Source organism: Saccopteryx bilineata, chromosome 5 (genome assembly GCF_036850765.1).
Source record: "Saccopteryx bilineata isolate mSacBil1 chromosome 5, mSacBil1_pri_phased_curated, whole genome shotgun sequence".
Classification (NCBI taxonomy): Eukaryota; Metazoa; Chordata; class Mammalia; order Chiroptera; family Emballonuridae; genus Saccopteryx; species Saccopteryx bilineata.
In genome coordinates this window covers 39,504,993-39,522,897 of record NC_089494.1, presented here as the reverse complement: position 1 = coordinate 39,522,897, position 17,905 = coordinate 39,504,993, and the positions used below count along the sequence as shown (strand labels likewise).

General features: G+C 39.8%; 1 protein-coding gene across 8 annotated transcripts in view; it reads left to right on the top strand.

Annotated features, from left to right (window-relative positions):
* Positions 1-17,905, top strand: part of HECW2 (HECT, C2 and WW domain containing E3 ubiquitin protein ligase 2) — a 438,960-nt gene that overhangs the window by 312,143 nt on the left and 108,912 nt on the right. For all 8 annotated transcript variants that reach the window (XM_066232561.1, XM_066232560.1, XM_066232559.1 and 5 more), the window contains 3 exons: positions 7,637-7,787; positions 8,504-8,607; positions 9,102-9,226. In XM_066232561.1, coding sequence (XP_066088658.1) covers positions 7,637-7,787; positions 8,504-8,607; positions 9,102-9,226 — 380 coding nt within the window. The remainder of the gene's footprint in view (positions 1-7,636; positions 7,788-8,503; positions 8,608-9,101; positions 9,227-17,905) is intronic.

The following is a 17,905-nucleotide window of genomic DNA, read 5'->3' as shown; positions in this document are numbered from 1 at the left end:
TAGAAAAAGCCTCCCTGTGTGTAATACTCTGCTTTTTATTCAGTTACAACATTTTAAATCATTAAGTACAGGGGTCTGGTTTTCTTATTATACAGAGAAGTGTTATTAATTCCAGAGATTAATAACCATATATTTGGAACTTGATAGTTATCTGGGGATTTGAAAACTATTGCATTTCCTTCACGTACAAGAAATATGTAGCACTTAAAGGAGAGACGGTGGAGGATTAGGGGTGCTGGGAAATAGGTCCACAGCCTGCCTTCAGAGGTCTGAGCGACGCCCATGGCCAGTCACAGTCTGGACGTAACCTTAACACTATTTAAGTTTCTAGACTCCCTGAAAGCAAGGTTGCTTTGTGAGGGCAGAGCATTTTGATGAACAATAATAAAGCTCAGTAAAGACTGCTTTTAAGAACTATTGAGAAGTGCATCTTTCTATCTAATTGCTTTCCTTATTGACCCTCTCTCTATTCACCCATCTCATATGTGATCATGGGCCTTTGTATTTTAAAAACGGTGGAACATAGAGGGGTCAGAGGGAGCATGCATTTAAAGGTCATGGTTAGTTTTGGTGAGTGCTTGACAGAGAAGCAGAATAATGGTACTGTGTACAATTTGTCAAAATATTGGCTCGATTTCTTTGACATTCTGTTGTGCACCGATCCTTTGTTCGTGTACTTGGATCACTAAGTGTGGTTATTCATAGAACATGTACATTTTAAGCGGTTTTTAAAAATCAAGCAAAAGATTAATCATTGTGTCATCATAAGCAAGTGGGGGAAAATAACTTATTATTTACTCTGGGAGAAAAGATTAGAGGCTTAAAAGAAAAATATTCCTGGGAAATATTTAGATTTAATTGGAGAAAAATGAATTAGGAACACCAGAAGAGAATTCTGAGAGAGCTTTGTTGTACGCGTGTGTGGATTAATAATAAGTCAAGGGAATTGCTGGGCCCCGGAGGACAGGCATAGATAGCATCGCCTCCGTGTGTGGATAGAGGGCATCCTTCTGGCCACATCCCATTGCTCTGATTTTTGTCAGACCATGATTTTGGTCTCTAGATTGTATTTTATAAAGACAGGTTATTTTCTTCTGAAATTATGACCCCTTTTTGTGATATTTCAATGCATTCATTTAAACACTGATATTTTTTTATCACACAGTATATATCTCAGGAGTTTGAAAATATAAACAATTGGTAGTTCATTTTAGTAAGTTTATATAATCAAAAGTAAAAAAGCAATTTAATAGTATATCCAATTTAATGATGAATAGAAAGAAAAAAATTTTTTTTTTCAGAGACAGAGGTACAGACAGGAAGGGAGAGAGATGAGAAGCATCAATTCTTTGTTGCAGCTCCTTAGTTGTTCATTGATTGCTTTCTCATATGTGCTTTGACCGGGGGAGGGGGGTTCCACAGACCGAGTGACCCCTTGCTCAAGCCAGCGACCTTGGGCTTCAAGCCAGTGACCTTTGGACTCAAGCTGGTGAGCCCGCGCTCAAGCTCAATGAGCCCACGCTCAAGCCAGTGACCTTGAGGTTTTGAACTTAGGTCCATGACATCCCAGTCCAACACTCTATCTACTGCACCACTGCCTGGTCAGGCAGGAAGAAAATTCTTAAGAGCTGTTTCCTCTTATGCAATTTGCAAACATGGAAGCGTGAAGGAGATTATATTATGTTGGATAGGTTACAGGTTATGGTCTGAGCATACCTGCTTGTGTTCCACTCTGTCCCCATACTGCTTTGTTCCTTCCTGGTTCCAGTCTTTCTCACACCTCTGATAGTCTGTTTAATCAGTTGTCTGTCTTCACCACAGCCAGATCTCTGTCTTCGCTCCTCACTGTCTCTCTGGCCAGGACTAACTCGGGGCTGCAGCATTCCACAGTCTGCTGTCTTGTGTCTTCTGGCTGCAGACTGCCTCCTGGGAGGCTCAGCTAACAGGCGTCTGGTTGGAGAGTACAGATTGATCCCTCTCTTAAATGATTTGACTAAATTATTTTAAGGCTAATGGTTTTACTTTTAACGCTATGAATCATAATACCTGAAACTTGTATAGTGCTCTATAGTTTATGAAACACTTTTACATTCTTTCCTTTTTTTTTTTCTTCAAATTCTTCGTGACAGTTTGTGAGGCAGGTTAAGCAGGTCTTTAATTTGTAGACCGATGGCCTGACCTGTGGTGGCGCAGTGGATAAAGCGTCGACCTGGAAATGCTGAGGTCGCTGGTTCAAAACCCTGGGCTTGCCTGGTCAAGGCACATATGGGAGTTGATGCTTCCAGCTCCTCCCCCCCTTCTCTCTCTCTGTCTCTCTCTCTCTCTGTCTGTCTCTCCCTCTCCTCTCTAAAATGAATAAATAAAAAATAAATAAAAATAATTTGTAGACCGATGGATGTAAATCATCTAATCTGAGTCTGTCATTGTATAGATGGTGCAATGGAAGCCTAGATAAAATAGTAATTTGTTTAGGATCCCATTCTAGTAAAAGCTGAAACTGAGTCTCAAACATTCCTTGTCCTCTGTCGCAGTGGTCCCCAACCCCCGGGCCGCGGACCGGTAGCAGTCTGTGGGCCATTTGGTACCGGTCCGCAGAGAAAGAATAAATAACTTACATTATTTCTGTTTTATTTATATTTAAGTCTGAACGATGTTTTAATTTTTTAAAAATGACCAGATTCCCTCTGTTACATCCATCTAAGACTCACTCTTGACGCTTGTCTTGGTCACGTGATACATTTATCCGTCCCACCCTAAAGGCCGGTCCATGAAAATATTTTCTGACATTAAACCGGTTCGTGGCCCAAAAAAGGTTGGAGACCACTGCTCTGTTGGGTTTTCTGATCTAAGATTAGAAGGGAAGGGACTATTGTAGGGGTAGAGGAATGTAAATTTTGAAAGTTTGGTTAGTGGCAGTGGTGGCTTATATTATGGTTTATATTATATTAGGGGTTTCACTGAACCTTTATTATACTGAAGTGTTTTTGAAGTCAGACTCAGAAGGCTCACCAAGTGGAACGTCCCCCAGGGGGCCCCTCAAGTGTATGAGAAATGGTCACAGGAAGAGTGTGAGCAGCTGTCTCATGGCTCAGATGGATTGCTCTGCTAAGCATCTGAGACTCAGAAGTGCCTTTTCTCTCTGTGCAGGTCACTGTGTCCAGACCCTGAGACAAGCTACTGAAGCTTTGTACCTTAGGCTTCGATGCTCTCCACTCTGGATTCTTTGTCCTTATTCTGATTGTTGTTCTTTTAGCTTATGTTCACCTTATACAATACTTGGGTGCTGACATTATAGTGAGAAAACCCCAGCAAACGTATGCTTCTCTCTGAAGATTTGCAATTCAGTTAAGTGAGGTCTCTTGCTATATGGTTTCACTCTTACACCCGATCATGTGGTATAGTCTACATAGCAGTGTTATAACTTAGTCTCTGAACACCTATTTGATCTCTTTTTATGTAGAGCAGTTTTCCTTGTTTTTTTTTGCTTCTTTCAGTCTCATTTCTTCTATTTAGGATCAGGGAGCAGAACTTGGACTTAGTACAAAGACTGTTCAGCTGTAATAGTGATCTGCCAATTGCTTCTCAAAATCGGACTCTTGCTTTAGGCTATCGACCTTGTGCAGTGACCACGTGGGCTGTGTAACTTCAACCACTTGTAGAGAAACATTCCAATGATCTATAGGAAATAAGAAAGCTCCATGTCTTAAGGGCAGTGTGGAGTGCCTTCCAGGGAAGCAGCTTGAACTTGAATGTGCTCTCAGTCCTTTAAGAATCTGCGGTCTCTTATTCTGAGGTGATTGATGGCACTGGTAGCTGGAGGCCGTTCAGGGCTGAAGTCCACTGGAATTCATCAGCATGACAGATCTTGGTCTTTTTAGCGTTAAGATAAGTGAAGAAAGAATGGCTGGCTCAGTTCCTTCTGAAAAACATTTTTCTCTTATTGCCTCCAACATAATTGTGACTTCACCTATTGCTGTGCTGGAGACAATAGGGAATCATCAAATAAATGCCCCCCCCCCAAAAAAAGGATAGAAATAGATTCAAGATGAACAGTCTGGATCAGTGGACTCTTATCTGATCCCAAGATTGTTGCCATCTTGTTAAGACAAGTGTATTACTTATGGGTTCAAATGGGTAGTTCTGGAAAAATACAGGGGAACGTTTCTCACTATTTGCGGTTGTACAGTTTCATTTTTAAATCATCCTTTGAAATGAATGCCTAAAAATAGGCAGTGAATCCGGAAAATATATATAGTCAATCTTTGAGTTTGTACTAAGTTTAAGGCTAAAGGCTCTTATTTTCTAGAGTTCAAAAGTTAGCTTTAAAGAAAGAATTGATTCTTTTCATCTAAAATGCTACTTTTCTTCAAAATTAAATTAAAGTGCAAATTATACAGCTATTTGAGATATTTTAAAACTTTTTATTCAAATAAACATGCAGAAAAGAGCACCCTCAGCCTGCCGAATTCTCCCGAGCCACGTGCACCCCTGGGCCAGCCCCGTTCACTGGCGCCTGCGTGTCCTTCCTGCCCCTTCCAGTCATGAACCCCAGTTTTGAAAGGACAGGGACCTACTGTCCTGACTCCAAAACCATAGATAAGTTCCACTTACTTCTGTACTTTATAGAAATACAACCATACTTCCTTGAGTCTTAAAATAAGAAAATAATAGTCTTTTAAACACTGCTGTCTAGCATCTATCCTGAAGCCTTTTTTCCCCCTTAAAAGTATCGTTAGTTTATTATGACTTCATCATGTTATCATGTTGATGAAGATACCATGATTATAATGTTGATAGTGGATTTATAAATAGGAAACATTCAGGTACTTGACTTTTCTCAATCCAATTGTAACCAGTTCAAGCCTCGTCTCTTCACTCTATTGTTTTCACATAGTCTAATGCCTGCTTCCCTCGAGGTGTAGTTAATTCTGCTTAGTCACTGACCTCCTTCCCAGTCTCAGCATTCACTGGGAGGTGTTCACGTCTTCATCTGCTAACCACTTGGGTAAGAGTGGGTGTGTAATTCAGGAATAAGTCAACAGCATAGTAGTTTTTCCCAATCAAATGGCCAACTATCAACTTGAAACCACAATATAGCATTTCTCTCTATGAGGATTTATGTGACAACTCAGTGTAAAGGTACAGTATTTGAAGGTGATAGTCTTAAGGTGCATACGAAATCCTATGCTCTTAGAAACCAAATTTTTGGAACTTTTCTTATTCTCCCCACTGCACACAGAAATCTCTTGACTGAAATACAAATTAAAGTTATTCCTGGCCTATGTGGAAAGTGGATGCAACCATCATTCTTTTTTAATGTTTTTTTTTATTTATTTACTTTTTTTTTAGATTTTATTTATTCATTTTTATTAGAGAGAGAGGGAGAGATAGAGAGAGAACAGGGGGAGGAGCAGAAAGCATCAACTCCCATACGTGCCTTGATCAGGCAAGCCCAGGGTTTTGAACCGGTGACCTCAGTGTTCCAGGTCGACGCTTTATCCACTGCGCCACCACAGGTCAGGCCCATCATTCTTTTTTACAACTGGCTCTAATTTAAGTTATTTGTTCATTCATTCCATGCTATGTAATTATTCTCTCTCCCCCTCTTTTGCCACCCATGTGGCGCTCATTCAGGCCACATTTCACGGGGTCAATTTTTACTTAGTTTGTTCAAGGAAAATATTCTATCTTTGAAGATCATTTTTTTTTTAAACTTTATTTTGTTAGAAAATGGAAAGTATGCAATAATGTGTTTTCTTTTCTGCTGTAGCTGCCAGAAAATTTAGCCAAATTGTAGTTTATAACCTTATCTTGCAGTTTGGCAACACCTCTCTTTCTGCTTCCTTTAAGTTGGTTTCTGCTCTGTTTTTATCCCGAACTGACCTATTCTACACTTAAAAAAAAAAAATTGGGGAAGAAATGGCCTTTGTTTTCATGTACATTTGACTTGATACAGAACGTAAGCTTGAATTTCCTAGCTCTATGGATAACAGAATGAAATGGGAAGACTTGGTTCTCAAAGTCTTTGAGATGAGAAAGTATGCAAGGAACAGAGCAAAACAATGGCCTAGATCAAAGGGTTTTGGAAAACGGTTCCTGAAAATGCTTTACTGTAGGTGTTACTTGTCAGCATATGGCAGGCTGAGCATGAGATCATTTGGACATATCTTACTGACGGGATCCTAGCTGTGCCCGAAGAGTTCAGATTTGGCAGGCTGGTTCCTTGTGAGTCTGTGTGACTTGGAGCATGAGTGACATTGAGTTGTTTGTCTGTGTGGTGCTTTTCCTCAGCCCAATTTTTCTTTCTCTTGCCGTTTGTCATAAATTATAATGTGCTGAGATCAACAAATAAAATACCTTTCCACTCCCCACTGAGGCAGCTCTCAATGATTGTTTGGCGCTGGCTGGGACCTAGCATGCAGGTCTTTCCAACCCTAAGTACTGTTGGAGCACTTGTTCGTTCACCTCCAGAGCAGTGCCGTAGGTGGTCAGAGACAAGCATGCTTTCCTTCTGGTCCCCAGAAATAGGCCTATGGTGTCTGTTGAGCTATGTAATCAAATAGAACATTTTGAAATCATTATGCTGCTTAGGAGAAAGGGGCTTATTAATTTCAAAAAATAACTTACAGTATATTGAAATAGAAATGAATAAGAACTTTCCTGGTTAAAGAATAGATCTCTGATACAGTAAGAATAGAAACTGATACTCTGGTTTCTCTTAAGATCTTATCATCAATCTTTCACGTTTTACTAAAGAATAGATCTCTGCTGTTTTCCTATGTTTCTATATAAATTACCCTTCCCAACACTGCAGTCAGTTTGAAAATTTTGCCTTTTGAAGACATTAGCTCATACTCTGTATATTTTAATAGGGGAATAGCCTTTTATAGAGTCACAGAGATGAGACATTTGGCTCTGAGGACCAACCAGTCCGCTACCTGTTTTTATTGAACATGCCCGTATATATTTGTTTACAAAGACTTAACAGTTAATCAATGAGATTGCTTAAACATAAAATTAAGTGCTCGTCTAACACATTGTATTTATTTGAGGTTGGAGGCAAGTAATTACCCTTGCTCTGAAATGTATTCATTTTTGAGAAAGTGCAAATGGAAGTGTGTAGATAATGATGCTGTTTAATGACTAGGCTTGCATTATTTTCTTCTGAAGACTATATTTACTAAAATTGTGTGTAGATGTACATGTGAAAGTTTCCAGCTATGAGTTTTTCATGTAAGCTGGAAAAAAAAAACACAGAAAAAAATTATATTTTGGTGAAAACAAACATCAACACCAATTTTGATATGAATCTCTGACGTATCATAATACTAATTATTTGTATTTTTTAAATATTGGTGTTCATATATAAAGGATGAGTCTTGTTGGCAAATCTGGAAAAATACATTCAGAGATTCTTTAAAGAGTTGGCATTATGCTCAGAGGATATGTTAACTCTCTGGTCACAACAGATTCTGGTATGGACCAAGGGGAAGTGCAGGGTTACACAGTGAGATATATGTTATTAGCCCCAAATTCTAGCATGTCAGGGAGGGAAAACACGTGCTAAAGTTAGTGAATCACATCGATGGCCTCCGCCTCTCCTAATAATCCCTCTGGACGTGTGACTGCCGTTTAGACTGGGAGGCGCGCATAGACAGCCACGGCAGGATCTTCTACGTGGATCACGTGAACAGAACCACCACGTGGCAGCGGCCGACAGCGCCCCCCGCCCCCCAGGTGCTGCAGAGGTCGAACTCCATACAGCAGATGGAGCAGCTGAACCGGAGGTGAGGGGGGGGGCGTTTCTGCTGTCACTGTTCTGTTTTGTGGTTGGGCTAATTTTTACACTGTGCCAAGTAGAAAACACAGTTGTCTCTCTTTCATCTTTGTGTGTCCTGTCATTAAGGTGGAACTGTTACATCTTTTGATTCCTAGGTTTCATTGAACTTCTCTTGGTTAAAAAAATAATAATAACAACCACATACACAGATAGTTTGGAAACTGGAGAGGGGATAAGTAGTGATGACCTCTGTAGTCAACCCAAGGCACTGATTTTTAGTAAAGCAGAATGTATGCATTTATCATTTGAAGCCAATTATCTTTCTAAATATTTAGACTCTTTGTTCATTATGCATCTTTATTATCAGTCTAAGCTTTTTAATCTGCCCTTTTTCAAGTACTAATTGCTACAGAACAAAAAGTTGTTATTTTTTCTTTAACAATAGGGAAATACAGTTTTCTTTGGTTAAGGGCCATGATTAATAATTTTATTAATCTGTTAGGTAAATGTCCACAAACATGTTAGGTAAATGTCCACAAACAATGGACAGAAGAAATTCAGTGTAATATACTTAAACAACAGATGGCCTAGGTCAGGGAATGGGGGTTTGGGGAGGAAATGTTTGAGGTTGGGAAGATCATGAAAACTTTTGGGCCCCGGGGAAACGGTTGAGTCCCAAATTTTAGAGGCTGCTCTGAGGTGACTCTAAGCTCCTGATTTTAGATATCAGAGTATCCGCAGAACCATGACTAATGAGAGGCCTGAGGAAAATGCCAACGCTATTGATGGGGCAGGGGAGGACGCTGACTTTCACCAAGCCAGCGCAGGTAAGAGCCTGCGGGGTGGTTTCTTTTGTAATCTCACAAAAGCAGAAAACAAGTAAGAGTTTGCAAATGAGGCTTTTATTTAGAGAACTTTTGATCTTCCATCAGATCTGATAATCCAACTCAAAAAGTAGAAGTCCCCAGAGACCTCTTAATTCTTGACTTTTTATTAGCACTGAGGAAAGAATCACAAAACCAAATAGAATAGAAATGACTTTAATCCCTGGATCTATGGAATAGCAGAGAAAGATTAAGTCTGATCACTTAAAACATCTAAGGATGCATTAAGACGTTAACAGTGGCTAGAAATACTCAACTTCGTTTTAGTGTAATTAAGAGCAGTTGGTTTTTATATATGAATTTACATCAAAGATAAAAGTGTTGGGGGATAAAAATAACATAGCCAATGATGTAGATATACAGAGATGGAAGTGAAGAGGTGTGTTGCTGTCACGGGGCAAGCCCTCCCTGAAGGCTCTCGGTGTCTGCCCCTGCAGATTTCCGCCGGGAGAACGTGCTGCCCCACTCTACCTCCAGATCCAGGCTCACGTTGCTGTTACAGTCGCCCCCTGTGAAGTTCCTCATCAGCCCAGAGTTCTTCACCGTGCTACATTCTAACCCTGTGAGTATCAAATCTGAAAGTATGTGGGGGGAAAGCAACTGGCCACAGGAAATCACCCTCCTGTGGGTAATGCTAGTAAGAGTAACACTAGTTAATGCTTACTGCACAGTGTTCCAAGCACTGTGTTAAGCACTATATATGTTTTGACCTAGTTGTCCAAACAAAGTTATTAGATAACAGTTAAGTTTTTCCAGATGAAGAAACTGAGGCACGGAGAGGTTAAATGCTATCCCCAAGGTTGAATAGCTACTAAATGGTGTCATTGAGGTTGAGAGGTCAGGGATATGGACTCCAGAGCCCACGCTTTTAAAGACTACTATATTTTGCCTATACAAAAATAACTAAATTTCTGAGCATTGCCAACAGATAATGATCTGATTGGGCTTTGAGCTTGTGGTATAAACTCGCTGAAAAGAGAAAAGAATATAAAAATGAATCAATAAAAAGAGGAATGTTTTAAAGACACATGAAGTGTGTATAGAAGATCGGGGTTTTGTTGTTGGTTTTTTGGCAGAAGGGGAGGCATGGCAGTGTGGTCAGGATGAAGTAGATGGAAATGTCCTTCTTTTTATAACGTGCCCATACTTTAGAAGGCCTACTACTATGATTTCCCTAGAGGCCTAAAAATGTTAGTGTCAGCTGAAAAAAATATTTTGCTAACCAGAAGATCGTAAGAAATTTTAGCCTTTTAGTCATTGTTCTAAATAGAAATTATGTAGAATCTCTTCTTTAGCTATTTGCTATCCTTTCCTCTAGTTCTGACCTTTGACCAAAATTCTACCCTTTTCCTGATCCTGGTTCCTTCACCAAGAAACCTAGCTCCCCCCCCCATTAAATTCTCATGACAACCAATTTTTTTTTAATTCTACTCACATGCCCATCTATTTCCTATATTTATTTCAGAATTACAGCCTGGACTGGGAAGCTGTTTTACTCAGGAAATTCTAACATGCTGGAGGCATTAGGGCATAGGAAGCTCATGGGTGATGGTGAAAAATGTTGTACGCCTGTTTCCAGCGGGGCAATTATGGCGGTTAACAAAACCATTTCTAGGGGAAAAAAAGAATGTTTTGAAAATGTCTAACTTTTGTGAAGAAAAAATAGAGCATTATAGAAAAAGTTAGCATTTCTTTGCGATGTGAGGCTTAAGTTTTTTTGTTTTGTTTTGTTTTGTTAGTGAGAGAGAGACAGACAGACAGGAAGGGAGAGAGATGAGAAGCATCAGGTCTTCATTGCAGCACTTTGTCATTGATTGCTTTCTCATATGTGCCTTGACTAGGGGACTCCAGCCAAGCCAGTGACCCCGTCCGTGCTCAAGCTGGTGAGCCTGCAGTCAAGCCAGCAACCTAGGGATTTTGAACCTGGGTCCTCAGTGTCCTAGGCCAACACTCTATCCACTGTGCCACCACATGGCCAGGCATGGAATAGATAATGGACATTGAATAGGTAGTAGTCATTGGTTGGTAAAAATGGAGTAGATAGCCTCTCTAGGTAGAGAATGTGCATGAGAAAAAACAAGTGAAAAATGTGTCCCATATGCATCATGGGTATTTTATCCATTCAATGAATATTACCGAAAAATGACTTATGATTGAAATTATGGAAAGTGGAGAATAAGATAAAGTTCTTACCTTAGGATAGACAGAGAATAAGGGCAACTTTAGAAAGGTGATTATAGAATGCTTCTGGAAAAAACAATTTTGAGTTGAAAGATAAAAGACGAGAAGTCACCAACCATGGCAAAAGGCAGGGGAAGCTCATTTTTTTTTCTTCTTCTCTTTTCCAAGTGAGAAGAGGGGACATAGACTTCCGCTTGTGCCCCAGCTAGGGTTCACCCGGCAACCCCCATCTGGGGCCAATGCTATGCCCATCTGGAGCCAAGCTCGCAACTGAGCTATTTTTAGTGCCTGAGTTGAAGGCTCCACAGAGCCATCCTCAGCACCCTGGGCCAATGCACTCAAACCAATAGTGCCATGGCTGCAGGAGGAAAAGAGAGAGAGAGAGAGAGTGGGGAGGAGGAGAGTTGGGAGAAGCAGATAGTTACTTCTCCTGTGTGCCTTGATCTGTGGCACCTGTGTGCCACCTGAGTGGCACCTGGGAATCAAATACAGAACATCCATATGCCGGCTGATGCTTTACCACTGAGCAAGCCAGCCAGGGCTAGGGAAGCTCATTCCAAGCAACAGAGAGAGCAGGTGCAGGGACCCTAAGACTCTGGAAAGAGAAGAGGGGCTGCTGGATAGTGATAGAGGGTGGGATGTGATGTTAGGTTGAAAAGTCAGTGAGATCTGGATCATAGATGGATGTGGGGTGTAGCAAGGAATTTGGATATTACTCTGACATCAGTGGGAAGCCACCATGCACTTAGTGTGATGTGTATCAGTTTGGAAACTGTAGAAAGGCAAGAGTGAAAGCAAATGATGAAAATGAAGGCTCTTTGACCCAGGAGAAAAGAGTGATGGCTGGAACCGTGATGTTGGCATGGAGCTGCAGAGAAGTGCATGGATTCAGGAGATATTTTGAAGGCAGAACCAGTAAGATTTGATGAAAAATTGGTTGTAAGGGAAGGAATAAGAAATATTTTTAGTGTTTTGGTTTGACAAAGTATTTAATTTCATTGGATAAGTGGTGCTAATGTGGGTGTAAACAGCTCTAAATCTGACTAAGGTATAAGGGAGACCCAAAGAAAGGTTTTGTGTTTTTGGAAGGTGTTTGGGTATAACTCAGTGGGCAAGCAGCGATTACTCCACAAGTCTCTGAGGGGTGAGGAGTGATTGCTGAAGATAGTAATTAGAGCAAGGTTGCTGTAGCTGCACATGGTGTGATTTGGAGTGAGGGAAACAGTCGCCATAGAAGTCTAGCTGTATGTAATCCATTTACCATGGCATGAGTTGACAAGAACCTGGACTAGGAGGTAAGAAAACAGAAAGATCCAACATGAAAGGAATCACAGGCAGAGAACTGGCAATATTGGGGGTAAGGGGTGAATAGATAGACTAGGAACTGAAGAAGATGACTCTGAGTGTTAATAATACATAATAAACAGGAATACATAATTAATGAATAAGAAGAAGATAGTTGGAATGAGAGACTTGTTAAGGGAATAGAAGAGTATACTGAATTTAACATAATAAATTACATGCCTTAGGAAAAATAAAGAAGACCATAGGGAAAAGTAGAAGTCAGCATAATCCTATCACCAGGAATTATAGGTGAGGTTATTAGTGTGTACTCATTTATTGACATTACTGTAGTCTGCCTTCTTTCATTAACTTTGCTTTATAAGTGTAGCATCTGTCTGGCTTTACTGCTCATTATATCCTGGTTTACAGGCTTAGCTTGGAACAGAGAAGGCACGGGAGGAGGGTGTACAATGAATAGCATGCTAGTCATCCTCAGATTTATATAAGTGGGATAAGATTACCATACATTTGATTTAGCAACAGCTGGTTGATTCTCTTTTATGTCCCAGGCACTGTGCAAAGCCCTTGAGACATGAAAATGACAGCAACTGTGGGTCCTGGTGTCCTAGACTTGAGAACATTCCAGGGCAGTAATGGAAGGCTGTAGAAAATACCCTGTTGGAGTGAGTGATTAACTCGGGGTAGGTGGGGGCTCACAGGAGAAGCCATAGATGGATTTGCATTTATGAGAGATTTAAAAGGCTTTGTAGGAAATTGCCCTAGAAATGAGAAGGGCCAGAACATCCTGAGTAGAAGGAGCAATTGCGAAACCAGACAGTCATGGAGTTTGCAGGGCTGTCCTGATAGTTACTACAAAAGAACCGATATGTTGGATTGTTAGTGTAGCAGTTCGGTGCTGCTGGTGTGTTGAGAGCATAGGACACTAGTGAAGGTCAGATTTGAGCTTTGAAAAGTAAGTAGAAGCTAGGCTACATGGTCCTAGACTCGTGTAAAAACATGAGTAACAAAACAAAATTCTGTTTGGTTTTCTTATTTTAAGATTTGTTATCTGGCCTTTTTTATTTTTGCTTGAATTGTTTATGATCTACAACTGTTCTAATAAATTCCCGGTTTATGTTATTGAAAATGTTCAGGCCCTGGCCAGGTAGTTCAGTTGAATGGAATGTCATCTCAGTACATCAAAGTTGCAGGTTCTATCCCCAGTCAGGACGCATACAAGAATCAACCAATGAATGTATAAGTAAGTGAAACAACAAATCAATGTCTCTTTCTCTCTCTTTCCCATCTTTCTAAAAATCAATCAATAAAAATTTTTAAAAAAGAATATGTTCATCATAACAAAAGCAGTATATTAATTTAAAAACTTAACTAATTCTCATTTTTGTATGATTTGAAGATATCAGTTTATATTGTAAGATAGTCATAAAAAAATAGATTTCATGGAGCAGTAATGTATTTGTTATCATAACTCTAAAGGAAAACTTGAGAAATGAAGTACTGGTTTTCTTTTTCTGTTTTGCATTATGGTTGCTTTAAGATATATTCTACTGCCCCCTGTTGGTTGTGATTAGATTTTTTTCCAAAATTGACATTATAAACCATTTCTCCTGATTACTCTAGATTTCATTATTAGTGTCATATTTTTTGTAGATGTTATGCCTGTTAGTCTAATAATTGTCACGCATAAATATATTCATTATATGCAACTGAATCATGTTTCCAACATACATGCCAAATTACTATTACTCTGGCTTTTAGTAAGCTTAGAAATACATTAATTCCATTGTATAAACTTTTTAGTGCTTAATGAACAAAAATATTTATCGTTCTGAAATTTATAAATATATTTTTCAAGTCAAGATTTAATGCTTTTGCAAAATAGATGATGTGAGAGTTTACAGTTTGGTCAATAAGTTAAAGTTGTCCTGCATTTTACTCTTTAGCTAGATAAGATCAATGCAAAATCCCTATTATTGAAAATATAGACAAACCATGTAAGATAAAAATAAATGCAGACTGTTTAAGACAAGGCTGTTTCCACATCCTAGCAAACAATGTTATTTGATTTTGTTACAGTAAATTTCTTTAGTGAGTAATACGTACAGATGCTCACATCTGTATCCATATATGAGAGACATGTGCTATAGACACAGTGATGATATTTTTCAAGCATGAATTCAGAATACCTATTCTTGATGGATTTTTGAAATATGAAAGATAGATTTTGTTTAGCAGTATGTGTTTACCTGTGTTATTAAACAGAACAGAATTAGATGAAACTAACACTGGGCCAGGTAATACAGGGCATATAGTCACCGTAAAACTAAAAAAAAAAAAAAAAAGCCTGACACAAAAAGAATTAATTGATTAATTGATTGATAAGAACTGAACATTTATATGTAATTTTCTTATGGTGCTACCAAATGACAATAACATTCCCCTCAATTCCTGTCTTTCTTCCTTCCTTTCTTTTTTCTTTCTCTTTCTTTCTCTCTCTCTCTCGCTCTCTTTCCCTCCCTCCCTCCTTCCCTTTCTTCCTCCCTCCTTCCCTTCCTTCCTTTCTTTTCTTTCTTGTGAGAGGAGGGGAGATGATAGATTCCCACATGTGCCTATACTAGGATCCACCTGGCAACCCCGTCTGGGGCCAACGCTTGGACCACCTGAGCTATCCTCAGCGCCTGGGGCCAATGCTCAAACCAGCTGAGCCACTGGCTGTGGGAGGGAAAGAAGGAGAGAAGGAGGAGAGGAAGGGCAAGAGAAACTTATGTTTGCTTCTCATGTGGGCTCTGACCTGGGATCAAACCTGGTATGTCTGCTTGCCTGGCCAACGTTCTACCCACTGAGACAGCTGGCCAGGGCCTAATTTTTTTTCAATATATATATTTAAAGATTTTATTTATTTATTTATTTAAGAGAGGAAAGATAGAAATCGGGGAGGGAGAGAGGAGCAAAAAACATCAACTTGTAGTTGCTTCTTGTATGTGTCTTGACCAAGCAAGCCTGAGGTTTCAAACTGGTTTCAACCTGGCAGCCTCAGGCCCTTTCAATATTTTTCACTTTTAACACCTCAAACATTTAACCAAACAAAACACACGGAGCTCTATAGAATGTTATTTTAACAAATTTGCACTAAAAATATTCAGGTGATCATTCAGTTGATCATTTCCTCAGCCATCAAGTATTTATTTCTTGCTAGTGAGACAAGAACCAAGAGTAAGGTTGGGTAAGGGAGGTTTGAAATGGAGAAGGAAAAACTAAAAAGCATATTTTAGGTTCTGGCTGGTTGGCTCCGTGGTAGAGCATCGGCCTGGCTTGTGGAAGTCCCAGGTTCGATTCCTGGTCAGGGCACAGAGAAATGCCCATCTGCTTCTCCACCCCTCCCCCTCTCCTTCCTCTCTGTCTCCTCCCCTCCCACAGCCAAGGCTCTATTGGGGCAACATTGGCCCAGGCACTGAGGATGGCTCCATGGCCTCCGCCTCAGGCACTAGAATGGCTCTGGTGGAGATGGAGCAACGCCCCAGATGGGCAGAGCATCGCCCCCTGGTGGGCATGCCGGGTGGATCCTGGTCAGGCACACGCAGGAGTCTGTCTGACTGCCTCCCCGCTTCTAACTTCAGGGGTGGGGCATATTTTAAATCACATCAAAGGAAAACAAAATTTGTGCCAGTTAGAGAGTATACCAAGGGGCTCTGCCTACTAAGAACAACTGCCCACCTCCCTTCTGTGCAGCAGCTTCCTAGGGGAGATCACTCTCTGATGATCAGCAGACTATGCTATGAATCAAGTCCCAGTTGCCTTCTCTACTTTTGTTTCAGGTAGAAAATTATATTCCTTTACTGCATCTTTTTCTGTAAAACCAAAACAAAAACAAAAGAACAGCTCAAACATGAAAAAGGGACCTCATCCATTAAACCCCAGAGAGAGAGTAAATACATCTTTTCTCTTAGCCCAGATCTTGGTCACTGTCAGCTTCTGTAAAGATGAGGCTCTTTTGATCGGATCCCACCTGTTCAGAGTTTCTCGACTCTTTGGCCTCTGCTCATTGTTAGTTCTGCAAACTGTCAGTGTCTCAGTGTCCCACTGTGGCCTTTGTTTCCTAATAATGTCGTTCTTTTTAAAAATAATTTATTAATTTTTAGAGAGAGAGAGGTGTGGGGGGAGGAGAAGTGGTAAGCACCAATTGGTAGTAGTTGCTTCCCATATGTGCCTTGACCAGGCAAGCCCAGGGTTCCGAACCAGCGACCGCAGTGTTCCAGGTCAACACTTTATCTACTGCACCACCACAGGTCATAGCCTTGGTTTTCCACACTCTACTTTCTGCCTTTAGTGAACCTCTTCCCCCCACTTCCCCCTATAATTATCTTTCTCCATCCTTTTGTGTCATCAGGCCGTGGTCATCCCTATATCTTCAGGGGTTTTTTTGTGCAGGGCTTAGCACATAACTGATGAAAAGTTATGAGACCTTTCTTCAGTTAATAGAAAGTGGGATTCTGGCCCAAGATCTTCAAAGACCTCAGAGTAGAAAACAATTTTACTACTATCTTTCATCTGTTATAACGTAGGTATGGTGGGTGTAATCCCTTGTATATTTATTTACTTATACTTTGTATTTTTATAATTATTTTTGCCTCTTCATAGGTCTCTTACATGCTGTTCCAGTGGACTTGAATTCTGCCACCCTTACAAAGAAAGCAGGGCAGTTATTATCCCATCCTACAACTGAGCCAATTGAGGCAGAGATTAAGTAACTTTCTTTGTCTCTGTCCATGAGTGACAGGGTTGGGACTAGAGTCTTCACTGCAGTTCTGTATTAACTGGTGTATAAATATCCTTTTTGAACTATATATACACTGCTCACAAAAATTAGGGGATATTTCAAAATGAATATGAAGCAATAAAAAATAGCATTTGATTTTTTTTTTTTTGCTGCTCAATCATAATAATTGAGTTTGCATTTAATTTGCATAATTGAACAACTTTCTTTGACTTGTTTGCTTTTCTAATGTTCTTGTTTAATTAAAAAAATAGTGCTTTTTATTGCATTTACACATACACAAAAAAGTACATAAATTGAATAACATATGTAAAATATATTAAAAATAGAGTAAACATATATATATATATATACACACACACACACACAAAATACATATGTAGTTTATTTATAAAAATATAGCAGTCTGGAGGGATGTTTCTGGTTGGCTCACGTGTTTTATGTAGGCCCTAATTGTCATGTGCGTGTTATACAGACTTGAAAAGCTAATGGTTCTAAAGGTTGTTTGCTAGTTGCTAATGAGAGAAATCTTTCTTGCACTTAATTTGCTTTGGTAGATGTTTTCTGCAAAGATCAGTTGAACCTGCACTGTATTACACATCTCACTGTGTAGAGAGGAGGAAGATGAAAGGACATAATTAATTATAAGACCAGCCTTAAGACTCCTGCGCTTTTTAAAGAGCTGCCCAACCTCCAGGGAATCACTTCAAGCCTGAGGCTGGGATGGGTTCCTTCACCTAATTACAACTACTTCTTGTCCTAATGATGTTCTGCTTCTTTTCTTCAACAGAGTGAGGAGCATTTCTGATGCTCCAGATAAAGAATCAGGATGTGGCCTATTTAGTTACTTTAATGGGGGAAGAGAGAATGAGGGGAATCGAGATACACCTATTTAGAACAGCAGTTAATGTAATGATTTATCTGACAGACTTATCCAACCAAAATTTGTCCCTGAAGAGACTTATTAGGGAATATGACTTG